The sequence below is a fragment of the Chiloscyllium punctatum genome, chromosome 1, assembly GCF_047496795.1.
Source record: "Chiloscyllium punctatum isolate Juve2018m chromosome 1, sChiPun1.3, whole genome shotgun sequence".
In the NCBI taxonomy this organism is placed as follows: domain Eukaryota; kingdom Metazoa; phylum Chordata; class Chondrichthyes; order Orectolobiformes; family Hemiscylliidae; genus Chiloscyllium; species Chiloscyllium punctatum.
Genome location: NC_092739.1, coordinates 42,956,401 through 42,981,962, shown reverse-complemented (window position 1 = coordinate 42,981,962; position 25,562 = coordinate 42,956,401). Strand labels below are relative to the sequence as shown.

Sequence of the window (25,562 nt, the reverse complement as noted above, 5' to 3'; positions counted from 1 at the left end):
TGGTTTGAACTCTGCCATGGGGTTCACGATAGTGGAATGTGAACTTAATAAATATTTGGAATTAAAAGTTTAATGATGACCGTGAAACCATTGCAGATTGTCGTAAAAACCTTTTTAGTTCACTGATATCCTTTAGGGAGGGAAACAATCATCCTTGTCTAGATAAAATTGGTGCTAGAAAAGCACAGCAGGTCAGGCAGCATCCAAGGAACAGGAAAATCAAGGTTTTGGCTAAAAAGCATTTCAGGAATTTTTCTGATGAAGGGCTTTTGTCTGAAACATTGATTTTCCTGCTCCCCAGATGCTGCCTGACCTGCTGTGCTTTTCCAGCACCACTCTAATCTAGACTCTGATTTCCAGCATCTGCAGTCCTCACGTTTGCCTAAACAATCATCCTTATCTAGTCTGGCCTAAATATGACTTCAGACTCCAATGTGATTGACTCTTAGCTGTCTTGTGGGTAATTAAAAATGGGCAATAGCCAGTGATGCCCACATCCTGTGAATGAATTGAAAGAAACATTTACAAAAATAGGAGCATAGTCTAAATATTAGGATAGTATCTTTCAATGCTGAAATTAAGAAACACTTCATGTAAAGTACATGGAAAGAATGGTAGAAATTTAGAACTGTCCTCTGCAAGTGATTGTTGGTACTGGTTGAATTGTTAGTTTCAGATTTTTGTTAACCAAAGGTGTTGAGAGATATGGAACAAAGTTGGAATTGGATACCTTATTAACCATGTTCTAATTGAATGTCAGACCAGGTCCCAGAGACTAAATTAGAAACAGAAATTCTTGGAGAAATTGAGCAGGTCTGGCAGCCTCTGTGGAGAGAAAACAGAACTAACATTTCAGGTCCAGTGACAATTCTTTGGGGTTTTTTTTGCATAGAGACTATATGACCTTTTCCTATTCTTGTGATCCTAATATCAACTGTAGACCAGTATTAAATAATCCAAGACATCTTCTAAAGTCAGTATTTCACACAGAACTTCAATACTGAAAGCCTGTTAACCCACTTTTCTGTTTGATATTTGTAATAACATCAGAAAAGTGTTCTTATGCACATTTCTGAACTGAAGAAGTCAAGCCACATATTATTATCCTGTCCAAATAACATCAGAAAATGATTGTTTTGATAGCTGTTTATCTGTTTGCTCCTAAATTTACAATTGCAAGCAAGGGTCTAAGCAGGTCACATGAGGATATAAGGAGGATAAAAATAGACATAAACTGAATGCCGAATTATAATTCCAATCCTGTCAAAACCATGAAATAGCTGAGATACACTGAGTAAAGATGGAAAATATTGATTACAATGCTCAATTAGTACATTGTAATTTTACTTATTACACCAAATCCTCATTATCCACAGTGTTGGGGCACAAACTTCCCGTGGATAACAGTGTGGATACTGCTTATATGTGACCCTCTTGTATGATCAGACCTGATGAGTCAATGAGGAAAAAGATTGGGGTTTGGGATCAACCTCCCAAGTCCATGGATCCATGAATAGCAAGTCAATGGATAACAAGAAGTGAGTGTATTGATGTCCCTCAAGTGATTCATTGAACTAGAAAATTGCCAAGGCAATTTAATTGAGTAATCTATTAGAGGTTTGAAAAGTGGGTTATGTTTTTCAAGTTGTTAAATTAATATTTTAAGCTGGTTTAATTAGAAAAGGAAAGCTGTGCTGTAATTTGCTAGGTGCTTCAGCAGAAGTCTGTGAATGATTGTTTAAATTGTTCCAGTACAGCAGTTGGGATAATTAAAGTTGTACAATAAAAAGTACATTCAAAGTGCTTGAAATTAGAAAACAGCAGAGTTGTGTGTGTGAGATAGTAATAGGCTAGAAATGGAACTGAAATGTACTGGTTAAACTGCTGTTAAATTGGAAGATATTTCTATGTCATCCAAAATGTAGTTTCAAATCAGAGGAGTGTGACTGATCTCTATTCTTTTGTACATGAACTATGAAGGGCTAACAGGTTAAAAGACTATAATCCTCCAAACAAAATATTACTAATATTATTTGTCAAGTTGATACAGGCTGTGTTGTCAATTCTGAACTGAACCAAATTGAACTCCTAATGTTGTGTTTTAATTCCAGAGCAGTTTTACAATTCTTATTTGAGTTTGCAGTTGAACTAAACTTAATTAAGGTCGTAAAATATTGTTTGATTTATTTGTTCGTAAAATGTGGGCATTGCTGGCAAGGCTAGTACTTATTGTCAATCACTGATCACTTTTAAGAAGCTGTAGGAAGGGCATTTCATGTGGTGTAGGTTCATTTGCAGTGTTACTAGGATGAGTCAAACTTTATAAAAACTGAAGGAAGTGCAAATCAGAAGCAAAAGTTGCTGGAAAAGCTCAGCAGGTCTGGCAGCATCTGTGAAGAGAAACCAGAGTTAACATTTTGGGTCTGGTGACCCAAACCAAAGCGCTAACTCAGATTTCTCTTCTCAGATGCTACCAGACCCGCTGAGCTTTCCCAGCAATTTCTGTTTTGTGTTTGAGTCAAACTTTAACTGTTTGCTAAATGTTTCTTTTTTTTTAACTTTTTAACTGGTATATACTGTTAATCTTCTATGATAATTTTTGTGTAATATCTTTGTTTTAAAGGAGCTACAAGGTCCAGCTTTTAATACTGGTCAATGTTCAAATACTCGAGTATATTCCCCTCCAGTATGTGTTAATCCAACATCTTCCCGGCCATCTGCAGGATACCTCTCTTCTGTAAGCGTTCATCTTTCATAATCCATTTGCTACAAGCACTTTTATTTTCCAGGGCCATGATTTTGCTGCAAATGACTTGTTTTATCCATTATGGGGTTGTCGAGAGCTCGTGCTGGACTGGTCCTGTCAGGGTAGCATCTGAAAGACTCATGAGTCAAGAAGTTGAATTGAATTGAATTTGTTGTCACGTGTACCAAGGCACAGTGTACCAAGGCTTTGTTCAGATTTCCCCACACCAGATCTCCCACCTTCCTCTTTTGTTCTCATGGTGGTAGCAGGATAGTAAGGCAGGCTGTGAGCCATGCCATCTTCTCATGATGTTTTCCTGTTCTACCATGCACTTGCATTGACTGAAAAGTTTGGTGAAATCTCTTTGTGTCTTTTCTATTAACCAAAACAAAATCATGGGCCTCAAACCTGGGGAGGAGATGATGATCAGTGATGCAGTTGGGCACTGAAAGAATCTAAACCAAAGTGAAAAGTAGACCAACGCACTGGATGGCTTACACCAATGAACAATGTGACAATTACATTGAATCATAGTGAACGTTCACCATCAACATCTGAAGTGCATTTTGTAGCTGTGATTTTCCTCGCAGGATTTCATCAGTCTGAGAGCCACTGGAATGAACAATTTAACTATTCAGATAAGGAACTAACAGCCTACCTATTTAGTATGTTTTAAAGTATGAATACTTGAACAGCCATCATTTACTTCAGCTTAAAAGCTGAACAAAACCAATTAATGACTATCCAAATCTTAGTTTGTCCATTTTGGCCAAATTTATGTGCAAGCTGGCCAGGTCAAAACATATCCTCTGTCAAGTGAAAATGCAATGGAATAAAATCAGAAAATGCTATAAATACTGAGCAGGTCTGGATGCATCTATGGAAGAAGAACAGAGTAGATGTTTCAGATCAGCAACCTGAGGAAAATGGTAATTGTGCAAGGCCAAAGGAAATGGTACTGAGGCAAGGAAATAAATAAAAGATCAGGCCAGTGAAGGCACAGCTGGAAACAATAGAGACATCGATAACAGTTATTGTCCCAAAAAAATAGAGGGAAGATGTTATGATCTGAATTTGTTGAAATCATTGTCGAGTCTGAAAAGTTGTAAAATGCCTAGCCGAAAGATTAAATTGTATTCCTCCAACTTAAGTTGAATTTCACTGGAACAGTGTGTGGGAGACTGGGAGAAAGGGTTAGAGTGCCAGTGGGGTAGGGAGGTAAAATAATCGACAACGAGAAGTTCAGGGTTGCAAAGTGGTCACATGATGTATGTTCACTCTGTCCACTGTAAAGGAAACTGTATCATGGAAACTTTGTCATATCCTGAAGTGAAGGTGTTCCAAGGAGTTCTGTGTCTTCTGAATATGATGTTTAGAAGCCTGCGTCCAATATCCTCTAAGTAGTAAAGTTGAAAAATTATTTCTGTGTTTTTCAAACAGCTGAACACTAGCGGCCTCAAATTTCTGTATTTTGTTTATACAATCATAGTGGGAAGGTAGGATTACTGCATTATATAATGTATTAAATCATCAGTTATAAAAGCAAGTTATCTTTTAGTTTACATTTATAGTGGTTTCTGGCAGCATCTGAGAAACAAAGTTAACTTTTCAAGTCTGACATGGCTACGTTTTGGAGAAGAGTAATATCGGACTCAAAATGTTAACTCTTTCTCTATCCCACTGATGTTGCCCGACCAACTGAGTCTCTCCAGTATTTTCTGTTTTTAGTTCAGATTTCCAACATCTGTATTTTTTTTATTTGTTTCAAATACTTTGGTACTTGAGTATCTTCTGCTCTGGTGAGCTTTTACTTTGGCTGATGACTGCATTGCTTCTGCTCACTCCTGAGTACATTGCGAATTGTTCTATTTAGTTATTCAGCAAATATTTGTGTAAATGCACCACCGGAAGATGATGCTGAGGTCCACAACAGGCCAACTTATGAACTCTGTTGTCATTGTAAGCATCACACCAATATGCAAGGAAGTGTAACTAATTCAAACATCGAATTAAGGAACAGTTATTTCCCCATGTGGGAGAGTCTAGGACCAGAAAGCATAATCTCCAAATAAAGGTTTAAGACAAACATGAGAAGGAATTTCTTCTCTCAGAATAGTGAATCTGTGCAATTCTTTACTGCAGAGGGATGTCAAGGCTGGATCATTAAGTGTATTCAAGGCTAATTTTTAATCAGTGATGGAATCAAGGGTTTTCGGCAAAGACAAGAAAGCGGAATTGAGGATTATCAGATCAACCATGATCTCATTGAATGGCAGAACTTTCTCGATGGACTGAATGGCCTACGTCTTATGGTCTTACTTTATTCACCAGTGTTTAATTCTTGCAGCAGTTTGCAGAGCAAGTTATTGATAGTAGTTTACCTGATTTAAGATGAATAAGAAGGACATAAGTCCTGACTCATTTTAATTTCAGGTGTATCCAGTGGAAGCATTGGTGCTCAGGCCTCAGCTATTTACAATCCATTTCAATGGTTTGGATAATGAAATATGCTCATGATATGAAACTAGGTGGAAAAATAAACTGTAGTGGACACAAATCGGCTGTAAAGGGATAAGGACTGGCTTAGTGATTGAACAAGACGTTGGCAGATGGACGAGAGCGTGGGTAAGTGTAAAAATGTTCAGGAAGAATGAAAAACACAACTGCTTTGTTTTAAAAGATGAGGGGCTAATAAATATTGGTATTTGGAGATGCTTGCATGTTATATACAGAACGTTAACATGTAGGTGCAACAAGCAGTTGGAAAAAGAAATGGCCTGATTCCTTTATAGCAAGTGCACTGATGTATAAAAGTAAGCAAGTTTTGATGCAATTAAATAGGCTTTGGTGAGAACATAGGCAAAAGTGAGGGCTGCAGATGCTGGAAACCAGATTTTAGATCAGAGTGGTGCTGGAAAAGCACAGTAGGTCAGGCAGCAACCGAGAAGCAGGAAAATCGACGTTTCGGGCAAAAGCCCTTCATCAGGAATAGAGGTACGAAGCCTCCAGGGTGGAGAGATAACTGGGGGTGGGGCCCACATAACTGAGTACCTATACTTCGCATCGTTTTGGCTTCATTTGACTTAGAGGGGGTGCAAAATATGTCTACTAGACAGAATCCTGGGATAGGAGGGCTTGTCCTAAGAGAGAGATGATGTCATGCAAATATATAAAATTGTTATAAAGCTTAATGGATAAGTGTTCCATCGGACAAGAGGGTTTAGAATTAGGCTCAGTCTTAGGATCAGGAGAAATAGCCTTATCCGGAGTGTGGTGAGCCTGTGAAATTCTCTGCCACAGAAAGCAGTTGAGGCCAAAATGTTGAATGTTTTCCAAAAGGAGTTTGATATAGCTTTTAAGACTAAAGAGATCAGAGTCTATGGGAAGAAAGTAGGATCAGATCAGGGTACTGAGTTGGATGATGATGCATGATCATATTGAATAGTGGAGCTGGCTCTAAGAACCAAATGGTCTGCTCTTGCTATTTCTTCTGTTTCGGTGTAAAACTCAATTAAACCTGGTCAGATATGATCTCTTACTGACAAAGCTATGCTGACTATTCCTGATTGATTTTTGACTCTCCAAGAGGAGATTAATTCTGTCCCTCAGCATTTTCCCAAAAACTTCAATATACTAGCCTATCCCTTGGTTTATCCAAACCACCTTTCTTGAATAATGGACCATATCAACTCTACTCTAGTGTTCTGCTCCCTCTCCTGTGTCCAGGGAGGATTTAAAACGTTAATATCAGTCTCCCTACCATCATCTGCCTTTCCTCTCACAGTACCTGGGATTATCTCGTTGGGACCAGGGAACTTATCCAAATTTAACTTGTTCAAGTATATCACAGTCCTCTTCCCTGATTTCAATACCTAAATGGTTCTTCTCTATTCTGAATACCAACATAAAGTACTAATGCAAAACCTCACATCTTCAGTCTTCACCCACAGTTTCCGCTTAAACCCATAATAGGTCCCACTCTTTCCCAGTTATCTTTTAGTCCCTCATATATTTATAAAATGATTTTGGATTTTCCTTCTTTTCAGCCAACAGTGATTTTCATACCCTCCTTTGCTTTCCTCATTTATTTTTAAGTACCCCTTTCATACTTTCTATATTTCTACAGGGCTTTGAATGATTTAAGATTTCAGTTCTGTGGTAAACACTACGTTTCTGGCTTTTTGTGATATCTTTGATTGATATAGAATGAGCTGCCAGAGGAAGTGGTGGAGGCTGGTACAATTGCAACATTTATAAGGCATTTGGATGGGTATATGAATAGGAAGGGTTTGGAGGTATATGGGCCGGGTGCTGGCAGGTGGGACTAGATTGGGTTGGGATATCTGGTCGGCATGGATGGGTTGGACTGAAGGGTCTGTTTCCATGCTGTACTTCTCTATGACTCTATATAGGTTAAATATAGGAGACATTCCAAAACATTTGCAGATTGTGCAAGAGGAAGAAAGCTGCAGACCACACAAAGATATCAATGGTTGGCATATAAATCATGAATGGAATTCAGTCGAGAGGAATATTAAATGATGCATTTAGGGAAGGCAAACAAGACAAGGGAGTAATGAAGAATGGTTGGGCAAAGGAACAGAGGAACATTGGGAATGCATTCCCACAGGACCCTGAAGATAGGAGAACAAGGAGATAAAGTAGTTAGGAAAGCATACAAAAGATACCTTCCTTTATCAGTCAAGGCACGGAATATGAGAGTAAGGAGTTTCTGCTAGAATTAGTATAAAACACCTCTGAGGCCACTGTGTGCCATTCCATTCACCACATTAACTGGATTGATTTGATTTACGCTAGAATGGGTGCACAGGAGATTTAAGAGATGTTCTCAGGACTGGAACATTTTATCTGTGAGGCAATAAGGTATGGTATAGTGTAGACCGAGGGTTGATTTAGTTCAGATGCACGCAGTTATGAACAGCCTGGATAGGAAGGACCTGTCAGTAACCAGAGAGGTCAATAACCAGGAGGTATAAATTTAAAGTAATGGGTGAAAGGATTAGAAGGGGACTGATGATTGTTTTCACCCAGAAATTAGTAAGGCTCTGAAACCCATTGCCTGAAAGAACATTGGAAGCAGATATTCTCACCTTCTTTGATATGGATATGCACTCAGACTTCTGCAACCTGTGGGGCTGCAGACCAAGATCTAGAAATGGAAGTAAGTTTGAAATCGCTTCTTCAGCTGACACAGGTACATTGAGCCAAACAATCTCTTATGCTGTAACTTGTAATTGTTTTTTATTGAGGTTGATATATTTTTAGGCATTAACACAAAGTAAATTAGGGTTTGTGAGAATAGGACCGTACAATGAAATTGATGTAGAAGTTCAATCATAACCTTATTGAATGGTGAACCAAGATCAATGGGTGTTATGACCATTTTTTTCTCCTGTTTCTTATGTTCTTAGTATTTTTGCAGTATTGCTAGCATCCAGTCTACTCTTAGAGATACCCAGATATGTTCACATTACCTTTCAGAGGTACAAATGCACAATGGCAAATTACTGCTCTCTAGTTAAATTTGTCAGTCATAGAAAATTCATGGGTATATATTTCTATTTCACTCCATTGCATGCTTGATTTATTTGAGGATATTAACAGTAGACAAAAGTAGATCATGTGGTAAATCACTTGATGAGTTCCCATCTTGATGACAAATTCATACAAAAATATTAAAATAATTGTTCTTTATCACTAATGGCCAAAAATATTTAAAATTCTATGCTAAGAATTTTAAGAGTCCAAGAGGCAGATGCCAATGTTATTATTGCAGGAGGAGTATACCAAGTCACGGAGTAGGTGCTGCATTGAGGTGATGGATGAAGAGATACTATGTAGACTTTATAGTTAAACCTTTATTATTAATTCGTGAAATTGTCACTATAGCAAGGCATTACAGATGATGTCAAGTTATAAATTACAGGTTTAAAGAGTTACAACCAAGTACAACAGTGATGAGCTTTTCAAAAGACCGACATTTCTGGGGACAAAGAGGGTCATTTTATCTCTTGGCTTGGGTGGTAAACTGAAGAACTGGACCTTTTGAGAACTCTATTGACTTTCTTTTTTTATATATAAATCTCCACACTACCGCTCAACAACAGTCATGTTTATTTTTTCCAGCACCCATGTCATGTGTGTGCAGGTGTAGGACACAGTGAAAAACAAACGAGTGCAAAAAACTTTATTCATATTCCACCACCAGGGAGAAAGGAAACATTGACTTTCATTTTTATTGGAATCAATGGAAACGAAAATCAGGTGGTTCCTTAACTGGGCTGCCAATCCATCCTACCTGTTTACTAAGGAAGATGGAAATTTACCCTTGTGTCTCCTCCCAGCTCTCAAGGCCTAATGCAAATTCAAGTAGCATATTAATAGCCATCTTAACCTTTTAATTAACTCCAAATAAACATTCCAAGTATAATGTCTTTTCGATTTATAAATTTCAGGCTGTGTCCAGGAGCAGCTGTCTTCAAGAGGACTTGAACCCTGATTTAAAAAATCTTCTAATGGATCTTAAGAGTTCAGCCTGTGATGGGTGTAACAGATCAAGCAGCATAAATTACACTGAATGTGAAGGAGAAAGAGCATCGAGGAATATGCATGCAGTGTAAGATTCACACACTTGCTATGTTTCACTGTATGGTCATGATAGAGTACCATCAAATGTGTTCAATAGCTTAAGTTTACCATAATTCCAATTTCAAGTGTGCTTGGAAAACCTTAATTCATACTTACTTTTCTGGAGAATGAATAATTATCAAAACATGCTTTCCAGCATTTCTATTGACATTATTGTCAGCTCTTAGAACAGCAGTTCTTTCAATTTATAGAAAAAGGCATTCTCATTGAAGTTGAGCGTTCCCATTCAGAATGACCACTTGGACAAATTCACATTACGTGGCAGGTACTGATCATGCAGATCAAATTCAATATTTGTGAGCCTGTTTCTCAAAGGAGGAAGAGCCTTCTTAGGGGTTGCATGCTCCAGGAATTATTTTTTGCTGCCCCCTCATTGAAGGAGGAAAATAGTCAATCATGTACTAATCCATTTGTTTTTGGAAACAAAATGTTACATTTTATAAAAAGGCTGCCTTTTTAGATGTTCATCAATATCAGCTCAGGATCCTAACATCAATGTTTTTGAAAAATATGAAATGAAAACATTTTAATGTTTTATTCTTAGATGTAACTTCCAAGTTTTTTGGAAAGTATGAATTTTATTTTGAAATTTCACTAGATTTTACAATATTAAAACAGAATTATATAATATTCTCAAATGTGTAGAATGTAGAATATCCTTTATTGTCACGAATACTCCAGTACAGGAGTACAGTGAAAAGTTTTTGCAATGTCTATCTTCTAATGGTGCCATCTTAGATACATCTAGATATAAATCTTGGACACAAAAGAGGAATAAAAGGAAAGGTACTACTATTACTTAGTGTCTAAAAAATAAGTTAGAAATAAGATAGTTATGACATAATTAAAAGATTAGCATTATAGTCCAGTAAAGAATTTCAAATAGCAGCATCTCAGCACGTGGTCTGACTGCCCATGCCAGGCCCCAGTCCAACAACTGTCCCACTCCACTCCAAGCCTCCAGTCTGCTCCGCACCGGCACTCAGCTGCTCCAAGGTAAGTTGAGCTTTTCTGGGACTCACTTCCTCTCACGCTGCTCCGGAATTCGTTTCCCCTCGTGATGCTCAGGGACTCATTTGCCCACATGCTGTCTTACCGGGACTAGTGAGGTCAAGTAACAATGCTAGTTTGCTTCTTCCTTTCTCTATGGATCCTATTTGTGAGAATCTTGAAAATTCTGGATTTATATATAATATTCAGTTACTGCTAAGGTTATTCAAATGCTGCTCCCAATTGTTGCCAAAACATCAGCAAAAAAACTTATATCCCTCATACATTGTATTCCACATAGGATTGATTTGGCAGACTATTCAGACCTTCCCTTATGTGTTGTTTAATTTTTTTTTGTTGCTTGCACTGTTGCCATCCTTTGATCTTTTCCACTACCACTACTTCATATTAGAATGTTTCTAGGTTTTGTCATGTCCCTGTCAGGCACATTTAATAAATGTGTTATTAAATGCAGAAAAACTTGCACCACTTGCATGAGATTGAAAATTTCTCAGCCTTCTTCTCTCTAGGGAGAACAGTCTCCTTCAATCTGTCTTCATAACTGAAGTTTCTCATACCTTGGACCAGTAAATCGTTTCTACATTCTTTGGAATGAATTAACATCTTTCATTTTATGTGATGCCCACAATTGCATGCAATACTGTAGCTGAGATCTAACAACTGTAACCTCATATATATGTTGCACATAAAATCTCACAAATTTAAAAATGTAATGTTTAGAAACATAATTTCTTTGCTTTAGAAAATGGATCTTTCAAATTGCAATTTCTGTTATTAAGTTCGCAATGGAGCTGTTTTCCGTCAATCTACTCAGTTTTTTTCCTCATGACTTCAGTTCATCAGACCCCATTAAGCATCCTGGTTGCCTTTAACATAACCACCCTCCTTCCTTGTTTTGAGCAAAATTGTCCTTCCTAAATTACTCCAAATCTCATCTGATCATTAACATTATCACTTCTTTTGAATTGCATTTTTCCTTTCAATAAGTGGAAACAGTTGCCTTCTCATTTTCATTATAGCCATAAAATACATTAATGGTTTAAATTATTTTCTGATCAGAATACTCTGTCACTATTTCATTTACTGAATACTATCTCTATAAGTCCTGTGTTTTTTTTAAAGCTTGTTTCCCCTGGTTTACCCTTACTTTCATTTTAGTTTCCTTTTTGCTTGGTGTCCTACCACTATGATTTCTCAATTTGGAAAGCTTACCAAACGCAAGAACCCAATGGAAGTTTGAACGAAGGGAGCACAGGTTGGGAAAACAATACTGGATTTCTGGGAGATAAATCTATCTTGCAGACTTTGAGTTGAGAATTCAGAAAACTCAAAAATGGGGAAATTCTCTATTCATGATAAATTCCAAATGTGTTTTAGCAAAAACAACATTTCGTAACGGTTATGGTAGCTATAAAATTAGGAAGTTTCACAAATTTAATTGCATTACTTTTATATCACAATGTTTTGTTTTTAGGGATGACCTGAATACAGAAATTTGTATGGAAAGAGGAACACATGATACCTGCTTCAGGTTTGAGCGTTTTTCAATTTGGTTTAATGTGCTTGCTTTCAAATGCAGTTGCTTTTATACATTGTTAGAACAATAACTGAAAATAGTTGATTTTGTTTTCTGCTGCAGGTACTGGTAACAAAATTAAATGCAGTCAAACTCACTAAATTCACAATTTATGAATTGTATTTAAAATAACTTTTTACTATTCACGGAGTGAATTTTGAATAATGAGACACAGTTCTGAGATTCACTCACATCATTACACAGGTTTGTTTGCAAATCAGTTATCTGTGTGAGAGGGAATTAAGACTTCTGTTTAACAGAAGAGGATGCAATAAATATATATTTGTGGGTAGATGCGCTCTAAGTCCTCCTTTTCCACCCATTCAACTAATGTAAAGCTCACAGCAAGCATTGGGTCATACTGGCCTTCATTTTGTGTTAACTGACCCATGTCAAGAAAGTGAAGCTCAGTTCTCATTCCCTATTTAAAATGGTAATAACTTAGATTGTTCAATTATGGTTTGCAAGCTACTTGCAAAATCTCAACTGTGCCCAAATTCAGACAACATGTGAAATGCTTGAATCTTTGGAGCTTCACAAATCGGATCCTATTTTACTCCCCTGCCATATACACACACACGCACACACATACACACACGCAAACACACACATTCCCGCAGGAGTCATCACTTCTACTTTTACTTTTTTAATGAATTACTTTTTCTACGACTGTTTTTGAAAAATTGAACTTTCAAACAACATTTAGATGAAAATTAAATCCTCTTTGTTTTCTACACAGCAACTTTGAATTCCACTAGATTTATAACCTTGAATTACTGTGTTCTGTTTGTTGGTAGTTCAGGCAATTCTCCCTTGAGATGCCTTTGTTCTTCCAGCGACAATGCTTGGTTTGCATGCTTGCTGCATTTAACCTTTATGCCATGTGTTACTAAATCTGTGCATGCTGCTAGCAATTTGGAATGCTATCTGCACCTCTTTTCCCACAGGGATCGATTATGCACTCAGGATGCAAAAGAAACCTTCAAACCTGACCATTTTTCTTGCACTGGTGAGTTTAACATTAACAGCATGCCAGGATTGCTAAAAGTCTGTGTCCCTTTGTTAATTTTGTCAATAATATATGTTTTTCTGAAAAATGTCATACTAAAACAAACTGAAATTTGTATAGGAATTCATATAGCAAACCTATGCAAGAAATGTTATCAGTGTAACAAAAATATTTTACCATTGTGTTGAAAAAAAATTTCATCTTCAATTCTTTCATAATTATTTAATTTGTGCTTTTCTGTGTGTCCATCTAAAATTTGGGGTCGGTGGGGATGGGGGAAGGGGGGAGAAGGATAGAAGGGGAGGTTGCAGAGAGAGAGATGGGGGTTATTGTTGGGGAATCAGATCCTGAAAATTACAGCCCAACATTCTGCGTACACGATGTTGTGTAATAAGCTGCCAGGTAAAATTTGCTGTACTCCACCTCAACAGTGTAGTTCAGTTCAACTCGGCAAAGCACATTCTGGTGTGCTACCTGTTGCTTCTCCATTTCTCGAGCATTCTATGACATTTTATTTTGACTGAGTTGAGCAAATTGTGTCGGTTCTGAGCTAGTTTTGAGTTTTAACTTCTTATCCCTCAAAATTCCATGGAGACTTAAACATCGTAGAACTCCATTACAGAGATTGACATCAGACTGTCATGTCATTAGATTGGCAAGATTTAAACCAGTCCCCAGAAGTGAAAGGGCTATGTATAATCCAGGGCTATGTGTAATGCCAGCACTCTGCCCTAGCTCTGCACAATATTGTAAAATTAATATAAACATTTCCTACTCTATTTTCCAAGGAGTAAAATATTCTGTTTAATATAAGCACAGATGCCATTTTCTGACAGCTGTTCTGGTGGTAACCTTGGAAATTCTAATATACCGCATATTTAACTTAAATCAGTCTAGTTTTCTGCTGCATACATGTGCTTCGAAAATAATCTTTTCTAAGTAAAGTTGCTTTGGATTTTGTGAGAATGAGTAGAAATTTTATTCCCCTCATACAACTGGATTATGATTAAGTAGGAAGCTATAGGCTTGAATTGGGCCTGTCTGGCCTTTGGGTGTGGAGATTGTGACTTTGACCCATCAGAGCTCATTGAAATCAAGGTGCACTGGACATAATTTTCGTCTTCCTGTAGCACATGAAGATTGGGTTGGGCAGCTTGGGCACGTCTTCCCTGAGAAGACTGAAGATTCACCTTCTCCCTGCTTTCACAGCAGCATTGTTGCGCATTCAAGTGCTGTAGGTTTCCTGCTCTTTTTAAAGATGTTCTGCCTATTAAAGGGCTGTAATCATGGCTGAATGGGAAATCATGTTAAGCATTGGAAAGATATTGCAGCAGGCAAGAGAAGAACGCTCTCTGGACATTGGTTAGGCCACTGTTGGAATATTGTGTGCAATTCTGGTCTCCTTCCTATTGGAAAGATGTTGTGAAACTTGAAAGGGTTCAGAAAAGATTTGCAAAGATGTTGCCAGGGTTGGAGTGTTTGAGCTATAGGGAGAAGCTGAATAGACTGAGGCTGTTTTCCCTGGAGCATCGGAAACTGAGGGTTGAGCTTATAGAGGTTTATAAAATCATGAGGGGCATAGATAGGATAAATAGACAAAGTCTTTTCCCTGGGGTGGGCGAGTCCAGAAATAGAGGGCATAGGTTTAGGGTGAGACGGAAAGATATAAAAGAGACCTAAGGGGCAACTTTTTCATTCAGTGTGTGGTATGTGTATGGAATGAGCTGCCAGAGGAAGTGGTGGAGGCTGGTAGAAATGCAACATTTAAGAGGCATTTGGATGGGTATATGAATTGGAAGGGTTGGGAAGGATATGGGCCAGGTGCTAGCAAGTGGGACTAGATTGGGTTGGGATATCTGGTTGGCATGGACAGGTTGGACCAAAGGGTTTGTTTCCGTGCTGTACATCTCTGTGACTCTGTGACATTGGATGATGTTGTCACTCAGATTCCAAGAGAGAACAAAATCCACTATACACAACCTGCAGAGAGAATGTGAGTATGTTGCTTAACTGGTGAAATCCTAGGGTCTGGTGCCATGCAGATAGTAACAATGTAGGAAAAAAGTACAATAACATTACACAGTCTCATTGAGTCTTTATGGTATAACATTTTCCCACTATCATAATCCCAGCCACTTCGCATTAATACTTAACATTACATAGTCCATCTCCCTTCCAAACTTCTAGCGCTCCCCCCACCCCACAACTATCTACCAATGTTGTCATCATCTCCTCCTCGTGCTGTATTGACACATCTCTAACTGTGGTAGGCACAACCTTTTAGTCACTGGGGTCGCATGCTGGAAATCTATCCCTACTAATCCAGGGATCATCGCAAAAGTTAAAAAGATTTTTCAAAAGTTTGCAAAGATCCTGGTGTACCTGTCTTTTGGACTCCGGTTTCTGTATTTAACAAAAACTATTTATTACATGAAACAGCTTCTAGCTATGGCAAACAGTTCATGAATGCTTGGCATATAACTACTAATTTAAATGCTCCACTTTACTATCGCACACGCACTGTGTCATAAAATATGAGCATAATGGACTGAGGGAACACAGGGAAAGCAGTTCAGTGGTCATTGTTCAAAGATTTCCCTGCTCCTCAGCTGCTGCTTGACCTGCTATGCTTTTCCAGGACTACTCTTTGACATTGTTCAAAGAATTGTTGAGTTGATCCCTATGATTTCTGTGCTGCTCTTCATTCATCCTTCTCCAGATACTTCCTTTGGTTTGCAAGAGGCACATGGTGGCTGGTTCATTTATATTAGGTCTCTGAATTTTCAGCTAGAAATTGCAGCTCACAGCACCTACTAGATGAAAGAAACACTGATTTTCTTAAGTGGCAAAGTGGCTTTTTCTACAGAGAATAGATAGAGCTCCTGAGCTGCTGGTGGTCTAAAAACACTTCATCTTGTTCACAGCCACAGGCTGTTCAGCTACCTGAGAACCTATCACATAATTGTTTACAGGCTGAAGACCTTTGAGAAGGTGACCAAACAGGTACATGAGAGTAAACCGGTTGATGTGGTGTATATGGATTTCAGCAAGGCGTTCGATAACTTCCCCATAGTAGGCTATTGTATAAAATGCAGAGGATTGGGATTGTGGGAGATATAGCAGTTTGGATCAGTAGTTGACTTGCTGAAAGAAGACAGAGGGTGGTGGTTGATGGGAAATGTTCATCCTGGAGTCCAGTTATCAGTGGTGTACTGCAAGGGTCGGTGTTGGGTCAACTGCTGTTCGTCATTTTAAAAAAGGACCTGGATGAGGGCGTAGAAGGGTGGGTTAGTAAATTTGCAGATGACACTAAGGTCAGTGGAGTTGTTAATAGTGACGAAGGATGTTGTAGGTTACATAGAGACATAGATAAGCTGCAGAGCTGGGCTGAGAGGTAAATGGAGTTTAATGCGGACAAGTGTGAGGTGATTCACTTTGGTCGGAGTGACCGGAATTCAAATTACTGGGCTAATGGTAAGATTCTTTGTAGAGTAGATGAGCAGAGAGATCTCGATGTCCAGGTACACAGATCCCTGAATGTTGCCACCCAGATTGACAGGGTTGTTAAGAAGGCATACAGTGTTTTAGCTTTTATTAATAGAGGGATCGAGTTCCGGTTATGCTACAGCTGTACAAAACTCTGGTACGGCCGCACTTGGAATATTGTGTACAGTTCTGGTCACCGCATTATAAGAAGGATGTGGAAACTTTGGAAAGGGTGCAGAGGAGATTTACGAGGATGTTGCCTGGTATGGAGGGAAGGTCTTACAAGGAAAGGCTGAGGGACTTGAGGCTGTTTTCGTTAGAGAGAAGGTTGAGAAGTGACTTAATAGAGACATAAAAGATAATCAGAGGGTTAGATAGGGTGGACAGGGAGAGCCTTTTTCCAAGTATGGTGACGGAGAGCACGAGGGGGCATAGCTTTAAATTGAGGGGTGATAGATATAGGACAGATGTCAGAGGTAGTTTCTTTACTCAGAGAGTAGTAAGGGTATGGAATGCCATGCCTGCAACGGTAGTAGATTCGCCAACTTTAAGTGCACCTAAATCGTCATTGGACAAACATACGGATGTACATGGAATAGTGTAGATTAGATGGGCTTCACATTGGTATGACTGGTCAGCGCAACATCGAGGGCCGAAGGTCCCATGCTGCACTGTAATGTTCTATGTTATTGGTAACTGATTGCTACACCACAAACCAATGCACCACTTGTTCCTTCTTTAGAGACCGCAATTTCCCTTCCCACGTGGTTAAAGATGCCCTTCAACACATCTCGTCTACATCCCGCACTGCTGCCCTCAGACCCCACTCCTCCAACCATAACAAGGACAGAACCCCCCTGGTGCTTACCTTCCACCCTACCAACCTTCGCATAAACCAAATCGTCCGCTGACATTTCTGCTACCTCCAAACGGACCCCACCACCAGGGATATATTTCCCTCCCCACCCCTTTCCGCCTTCCGCAAAGACTGTTCCCTCCGTGACTACCTGGTCAGGTCCACACCCCCCTACAACTCACGGTCCTGTCCTGGCACCTTCCCCTGCCACCGCAGGAACTGTAAAACCTGCGCCGACACCTCCTCCCTCACCTCCATCCAAGGCCCTAAAGGAGCCTTCCACATCCAAAGTTTTACCTACATATCCACCATTATCATTTATTGTATCCGTTGCTCCCGATGCGGTCTCCTCTACATTGGGGAGACTGGACGCCTCCTAGCAGAGCGCTTTAGGGAACATCTCTGGGACACCCACAACAATCAACCACACTGCCCTGTGGCCCAACATTTCAACTTCCCCCTTCCACGCTGCCGAGGACATGGAGCTCCTGGGCCTCCTTCACTGCCGCTCCCTCACCAGCTTGGAGGAAGAACGCCTCATCTTCCACCTCGGAACACTTCAACCCCAAGGCATCAATGTGGACTTCAACAGTTTCCTCATTTCCCCTTCCCCCACCTCACCCTACTTCCAATCTTCCAGCTCAGCACTGTCCCCATGACTTGTCCTACCGGCCTATCTTCTTTTCCACCTATCCACTCCACCCTCCTTCCTGACCTATCACCTTCATCCCCTCCCCCACTCACCTATTGTATTCTATGCTACTTTCTCCCCACCCTCCTCTCATTTGTCTCTCCACCCTTCAGCCACTCTGCCTCTATTCCTGATGAAGGGCTTTTGCCTGAAACGTCAATTTTACTGCTTCTCGGAAGCTGCCTGAACTGCTGTGCTTTTCCAGCACCACTTATCCAGAACCTGCCATCTCTATGTCACCTCTTTAGGCCTTAAGGTCTCAACTACAGCAACAAGTGGGTAATTCATCCTCAGTTGAAAATGTTCTATATTGACAGTTGCATCATCTCTCCATTCTATTGTGCAGTGTACAATGGTGTTCATCTTGGTATCCGTTTCTATGGTTGTCTCTGTTGGAATTTCCATTCTGACTTTCCATGGCAAGGGAAGGAGTCTCGTTTGATTTTCCTCACCCTGTGTTAAAAAGGCCTGCAGACACGTGGGTTGTACACCTGCTTCATATCAACAATCTCTAGCATATGACAGATCAACTGCTTTTAGTATTTGGATCTTAGGTTCTTAATCACCCCAGTCCATCAGGACTTGACCTTCCTCCACTCCAGTTGCTTGGTGTGGTCCCATGACTGGCATGTCCAAATTTGGCTCATCCAGAGAAACCAGGAATTTCAATTTATCATAGACATCCATGTACTGGATTTCCTGTTCTAGTGGGAATGGCTGATAACTCTGACCCATCCTGACTTTTGGTTTATCCAGTTTCGACTATTATAATTTCTTTTAAACGTGATTAACAGCTATGGTGTTTAAATTCAGTTATAGTGGGATCTGAAATTAGGTCTCAGGGTCAATTGTCCAGGCTTTTGAGTTTTCTAGTCCAATAACAAATGCTGTATTACCATATCCTACTTATAATATCAGGAGTATGATTGAGGAATATGTGATAATACAAAATGTTGCATGAGTAAACAAAGAGGGAAGTTTTGTTAGGCACCTGATCAACAGGAGAAGGAAATAGTAATAATGGTGCATAATGGAAAAAAACACATGGAAATTTCAGATGCTGCTGAATATTTCCAGCATTTCCTGTACAGCATTTCAGATTAAGATACTGTCAATGTTTAATTATCTGCTACATCCCTCCCAGGAAAGCCTACTCTGAAGTTTTACTTGTCTCTTTTCGATTGTTTGTATTCACTGCTTTCTGTCGTTCCTTTCTTGTGTCTGATTAGGTATTTAATCAAAACATGCCTTTTTGTTCTTCCCTTCTGTCACCCCACCCTACTTCTGTTTCAGAAGTTGCTTAAAAGTTATGACATTGTTAACTTTTCCCAGTCCAAGTCAAACTATCTGAGATATAAACACTCTTTCTCTCTCCACAGATAGTATCTGACCTGCTGAGTATTCTCAGCTAATTCTGCTTTTATTTCAGACTTCCTTATAAGATTTTTTTTGGGGTGGGAACATCAACTTGTCATAGTATAGTCACATTTTGTATCCATGCAAATTTTTCAATAATGGACCTGACCAGACGCAACAGCATAGGAGCAAATTACTGCAGACGCTGGAATCTGTATTGAAAACAAAAATGAGTCATCTAGACTCAAAATGTTAGTTTGCTTTCTCTCCACGGTTGCTGCCTGACCCACTGATCTCCAGCATTTTTTGTTTTCACTATAGATTCAACATAGTGTTTGTTTAAAAATGTTACTTTTAAATGTTATTGACTTTAAAAGTTTGTTTTGTAAAGGAATTTCAAACTCAAAAGAAAGACAAATGAAACTTGTGTCCTTCTAATTTAAGGCCACAAAATATTAGCTATGCAACAGTGCATGAAAGTACATGTAATTATTTTAATCACCTTTGCATTAATTTTACAATATTAAAAAGGTGGCCAAATTCAATCTATCGCCTCAGTCAAACACTATGGTTTCCTATTCAATTAAAAGCTTGGAGAATGACCATTTAAAAATCATATTAGTAATGGCCTGAAATCTCAATTTTTTTTATTGCATCTTTCCAAACCATCAAGCAACATTTACATTAATAGGGTGTTAGTTTTCATTTCATCTATGGGATATTTTATTGGGCCCCTTTTGGATATTGAGAGCATGAGATTTACATGACCTTGTTAAAACCATAGAAGGATTTATTTGGAGAACTAAATTGACAGTCACTCTCGTAATATGGATTTATTTCATATGAAATAATTGCATGAGCTAGGATACTAAAGTTGCAACTCTTATTTGAATGTTGAATAATGCAAGTTAGCAGTTGTCCATATGCACACAAGAGTAACATTTACAGTATGTATAGCTCATCTCACTACATATACATACACATACACACCCCTATTGACCAACAGTGTCTTCTACAGCCCTTATCAAAATGTATTATTTTGCACAATAGGGCAAAGCGGCTCGGCTACCATACCTGGGCACCTTCATGACAAAACATATCTACCTTAGCAGCTAGGAGAGCAAATCAGTTTAATTCAGATCCTGTTCATGCCTGCAGTATTATGAGCTGCATCCTGCTCCAGCAACTAATTATAAAACACAGAACCAAGAGTCAGCCTGATTTACTGTGTTCAGTATGCATGTTGGGCTTTTTAAATATCTTTCTTCCACCCAGCTGCACACAGGTGAGTTCTATTGAAGCTAATTGCAGTGAACTGTTCCACTGAGATTTATGAAGGTATGTGATACTACGTCATGCAATCAAGACCAGAACCTTGCAAGATAAAAATAGCGACTTTATATATTCAATACTGAAGAACAAGAAAGTATCTCACCTTTGTTCTAAAACAATGAAACAAGGCACTAATTCCTTTGGAAAGAAGTTACCCTACCAGCATTTGTTGAACCACCACCTTTTCAATTTGCAAATGGATTAAATACGCCAGTATATTTTCCCCCTCCAAATACTGCCCTGATTGCAACTTATTTTTATAACGATCAGATTATAACTTGAAATGCCTTGGGAGTTGGGGGTGGGGGTAAAAAAAGTGTTATTACAGAAAAGTATGAAACAAGGTCTCTCAAAACTACAGAAGGACATAGTAATCAGCCTTATTAAATGCTTATTTAGACAAGTCAGTTTTAACAATAAACTGTTAGAAATGCTTGGATGTTGACATAAAGTACCTCAACCTGTAGGCTACAGACCAATACTGTCTCGGGGGGGGGGGAAGGAGGAGGAGAGAAAGAAAGGGAAAAAAGGAGGGGCAGACATTTAGAGAGGGAATGTTTGCAAGCACAGCCACAAACAGTGCACTAATTAAATAGAAGGAATGCTTAAGAAACCAGAAGATCAAAAGCATGATGGTTTGTTTCTGCTGTTGCAATTTTAATGATGGTAATCTTCATGGTTCTTCAGCCCTTCAACTTCCAATTTGGTGGCCCTCAGCACTGGGTTGCACAGCTGGAGGAGTTTAGAAGTAGGGAAGAGATTATTGGATTATAGATTATTGGACACTAGAGTGGCGATTGAACAAGATTGTTGAGTTAGGACATGGATAGCAGAGTTGTGAATGGCCTTAAGTTTAAAGAGAAGGCAGGAAGCTGAACAAGAGTGCAATGCAATGGCCAAGTCTAAGATTTATAAATACTTGGATGAAAGTTTCAGCAGCTGAACTGAATCAGTGGTGGAATCGAGAAATGTATGTGTTGGAAATAGACAGCCTTATTATTGGCACAGGTGCATGTTTGGAAGCTCATTTCAGAATCAGGTAATGACACAGGTTGTGAACAGCTTAACAGCAGAAAATTGCCAGATTGAGTCAGTGCTGAGAGAAGAGTTTGAGGTGGGCCAAAAATCAATAGCATCAGTTTTCCTGGTACATAAATTGAGGAAATTTCTACTCATGAATTACTGGATTGCTTTACCAGTAGTCTAACAATGAGAAAAGTGTTGAGAGAAATATTGATTAGGTAGAGATTGATGTAATAAGCATACATGATGAAGCAGATAAAACCTGCAGATGCTGGCAAGCTAAAAGTACTGGAAGCAAGCTTGACAGCAGGGTTCCGACTAAGGGCTGAACTATAAATATTAAATTCTCTTATTCTGAATTAACATTTCAAGTCATGACCCTTTGTCATAACTTCTGCTGCCAGATCTGCCAAGTTTCTCCAGCACTTTGTTTTGTTGATGTGGAAACTGATGTTAATGTTTTTAGACAATGTTGCTATGGCATTATTTGGATTAGAAATCAGGGACAGGATACATCGTTGAGACACACAGTTAACAGTGCTGGAGCAGAAAGAAAAGTAATTGAAGCAGCTTTTGCAATTATGCTTAGCTAGTTAAGAATGGAACCTCAAGTGCACTGGTAGTGCCCTTACCTTTGAACTAGGAGACCAAGGTTCAAATCCCATGTGATCCACATGTGAGTAATAACATCCATGAATAGACTGATTTTTTTTAAATCCGCAAATTGAGGATAAGAGTGTGGCATGGAGGTAGAGGTAACGTCACTAGCCTAATAATCAAAACTGATGTTCTGAATCCACGGGTTTAAACTCCAGCATGCTTACTGAGAAAATTTATACAGTATTCAGTTAATAAAAATCTGAAAAAGGGGGTGTTTTAGTCAACCATGTCACAATTTGCAGGCAGCTGATCAGGAAGGATAGTTAACTTTTGTCATACTTGCATAGGATTGAGTGTGTGTTTTTTTTCCTGTGCCAGGATCAGGAACCTGGAGGAAGTCAGAAAAATAAAATTCTTCAAGATGGGTAGAGCAACAATATGCTAAATATTCAATTTTAAACTTCAAGTTAACGTTACTGCCTTCCCACCTTATTATAGTGGATATCCTATCAAATCTGAATTTTAGTTGGCAAGAGATTGAATATAGGGGATTAAAGCAGATTTACCAGCTGAGGTCTACATTTCACTCTTCAAAGCACAAAACATGACTTAATAAGTAACTAAAATGGGATGATGTTTTGAATTAAGAATATGAAAATCCATAATACACAAAATTTACAAATAAAGTTACCAATGGTAAACAAAGCTACTGCTGCAATTTACACTTTTGGTAAGCGCATGGAGACATGAAGGCCTGGGTGTCGCAAACACTTACTTACACCTCGCTATAATATTACTACATTTGCTACAAAACATCTGCAAAACTGGTTGATTAAAAAAAAAACCAAACTGGGCTGAACCCATAAAAGGTACTTACAAATCCAGTGACTTAGATTCCGAAATTGGTTCTCTTTTAATCTCAGGACAACTTGTGTTGATGCAGCTAGTGGAACTTAACTGTATATTTCAATTTCCCAGTTACATTTTGCTCAAGATAAAAATGTTGTTTATTCCCCCCCATACAGCAAACCACTCATCACAGATGAGTGGTGCGTGCTACACCTCCTCCCCCAAGCATCAGAGTCCAGAAAGATCACCGGTATCTTCCTTGCTAACAGGCTCACTATGTGAATACAGAAGGGAAAATACAGCTGTTAATGACCTTTGCTCTTCAAGGACCAGCTACATGTCATCACCATATTCGGAAAATGAACTTCACTTCCATAACAGTAAGATCTGTGTGTAACCTAAGGCAGAAACAGGAACCACTGACATTTATTCTACAGTTGTCTTTTTATTAAGACAAAAGGATGTTTGACCTTTTGGTTTGTTTTGAAGGATTCAGTTTTAACAATGTTAGCATCGGCAGTCAACTAACAGGGACAAGAGTATTAGATACATGTATTACTTGGTTATATTGATTGTTTCAGCACCCTGTGTCCTGACTGTTCAGCCCAACAAATCTTGGTATGTGTTAAAGCTCCATTCAAGCCTCCCTCCCATCTTTGGTCATCTCACTGTATTCTTGTAATTTTTTTTTCTAAATCTGCCTGTTCAGAAATGTTATTACAGACCTCTGGAGCAGGTGAGACTGGAACCCTGACCTCCCAGTTCTTGAAGTCACTACTCCTATCTTCCCCACATGCTGGCCTATGTTCCCTTTAAACACATCTTTACATTCACTTCAACAATTCCCTGCAGCAGAGTTTCCCAAAACATTCTTTCGGAATTCCAAATTTGAGTCCTTATTGACTATCTTTTGCATTGATTGCCTTTAAATAGGCTCTTCCACATGAAAAAGATTTACTTCGGAGTCCCTCTATCAAACCTTGAAGAGTTCTGAAGGCCTCGATAAGGTCACCCTTTCATCATTTTCAAATGAAGATGCCAAATCCAAGCCTAATGGCCTTTGCTGTTGCATACACATTTTTAATTCTTTTAATTTCTGCAAATTCTCCAGTGCCTCTACATTTTTTGATAACAGCAACCCGAACTGCACTGATATGGTATGTAATGAGTCTAACGTAGAATTAAAAATTTGTGAAACCCAATCTAGAAATAACACTTAATACTGGACTTTTTTTAAAAAAAATCTTTTTCCTAGCCTATGATACAACTTTCAGAAATACTTGACCTCTGAACTCATTGTTCTTCTATCCCCACTTTGACTCCCTATTCTGCCCATCAATATATACTTTTTCACAACTGTGTGAAGAGTGTTGCAATTTAGGACACATGGCAGCCAGTGTTTCTCATCATACCTTGTTTCAGTGCACTATTTCTCTCTTTAGATACTGACCAGATGGATGTTGCAGGACAGGCCTGCAAGAAACTGCAGAACAAGCTGGACGGTCTGCAAAACTTGGTGGAAGATCTTCAGTTGAAGAATCATGGTATTTCCAACCTTACCAAAACAATTCACTAGGTTTTTGTGTACACTTACAAACCAGCTAGAAATAAACCTTTACACATGTTTAAGTGAAACCTTGACAGTTATTCTGGTACACCCTTCCACTGCACACATTACAAATTACTGTGATTGTTTAACTTAAACCCATTTATTGGAGGACTTTGTTCAAGTTAATACTTCAGAACTATTAACTGAATCCACAACATTTGATTTACAGAAATGTCCTCCATGATCAGAAACCAAGAGAAGAGGATAAAGAGAGTAAAAGACAGAGAGAAAATGCTAAAGAAGTGAAGTCCATGTTTTTGCATTTTATTCTTTTGACTTGCTGCAGTACACAAAATAAAACCTGCTGCTATTTAATACCTTGTGAAACCCATTCTGTTCAATCTATCCAAATGTAATTAAAGATCATTGAAATATATACAGGAGGAGATTACTCACTCTTGAATCTGTCATGCCAAAATATTCTGATGTTTGTAAATACATCATGCTACGTTTGCATCGTGAAATAAGTAGTCATGTTAATTGAGTTAAGAATAATTGGAGAGGAGGGTGAAGGGAAAGCCGAAAAACAAACTACAGTGTAAACTTAATGGAATTGTTCCTCTTTCCACACACTGTATTTAAAGTTCTATATTATGCAGAATTATTCAATACAGACAATTTGTCTACTATGATTAAAAAGCCTGTGGGAGACACTGTCTTAACCACGAACAGATTAATTATTTCCCCAAATGCAAAAGATTACTACTCTCCAGTTGGATATTTATTCTCTTCTCTATTGTATAGGTATG

The 25,562-nt window shown here is 38.7% G+C and overlaps 1 protein-coding gene across 8 annotated transcripts in view; it reads left to right on the top strand.

Moving 5' to 3' along the window:
- LOC140455186 (coiled-coil domain-containing protein 158-like) overlaps positions 1 to 25,313 on the top strand; it is a 170,074-nt gene extending 144,761 nt beyond the window's left edge. For 4 of the 8 annotated variants that reach the window (XM_072550158.1, XM_072550361.1, XM_072549930.1 and 1 more), the window contains 7 exons: positions 2,624 to 2,737; positions 9,223 to 9,383; positions 11,901 to 11,957; positions 12,950 to 13,011; positions 23,381 to 23,584; positions 24,647 to 24,748; positions 24,983 to 25,313. In XM_072550158.1, the coding sequence (XP_072406259.1) occupies positions 2,624 to 2,737; positions 9,223 to 9,383; positions 11,901 to 11,957; positions 12,950 to 13,011; positions 23,381 to 23,584; positions 24,647 to 24,748; positions 24,983 to 25,059 (777 nt within the window). In that variant the 3' untranslated portion in view covers positions 25,060 to 25,313. Of the gene's footprint in view, positions 1 to 2,623; positions 2,738 to 5,179; positions 5,371 to 9,222; positions 9,384 to 11,900; positions 11,958 to 12,949; positions 13,012 to 23,380; positions 23,585 to 24,646; positions 24,749 to 24,982 lie in introns of those variants that run through there. The other 4 variants (XM_072550083.1, XM_072550241.1, XR_011952850.1 and 1 more) reach the window with 4 other exon arrangements.
- Positions 25,314 to 25,562: the final 249 nt, after the last annotated feature.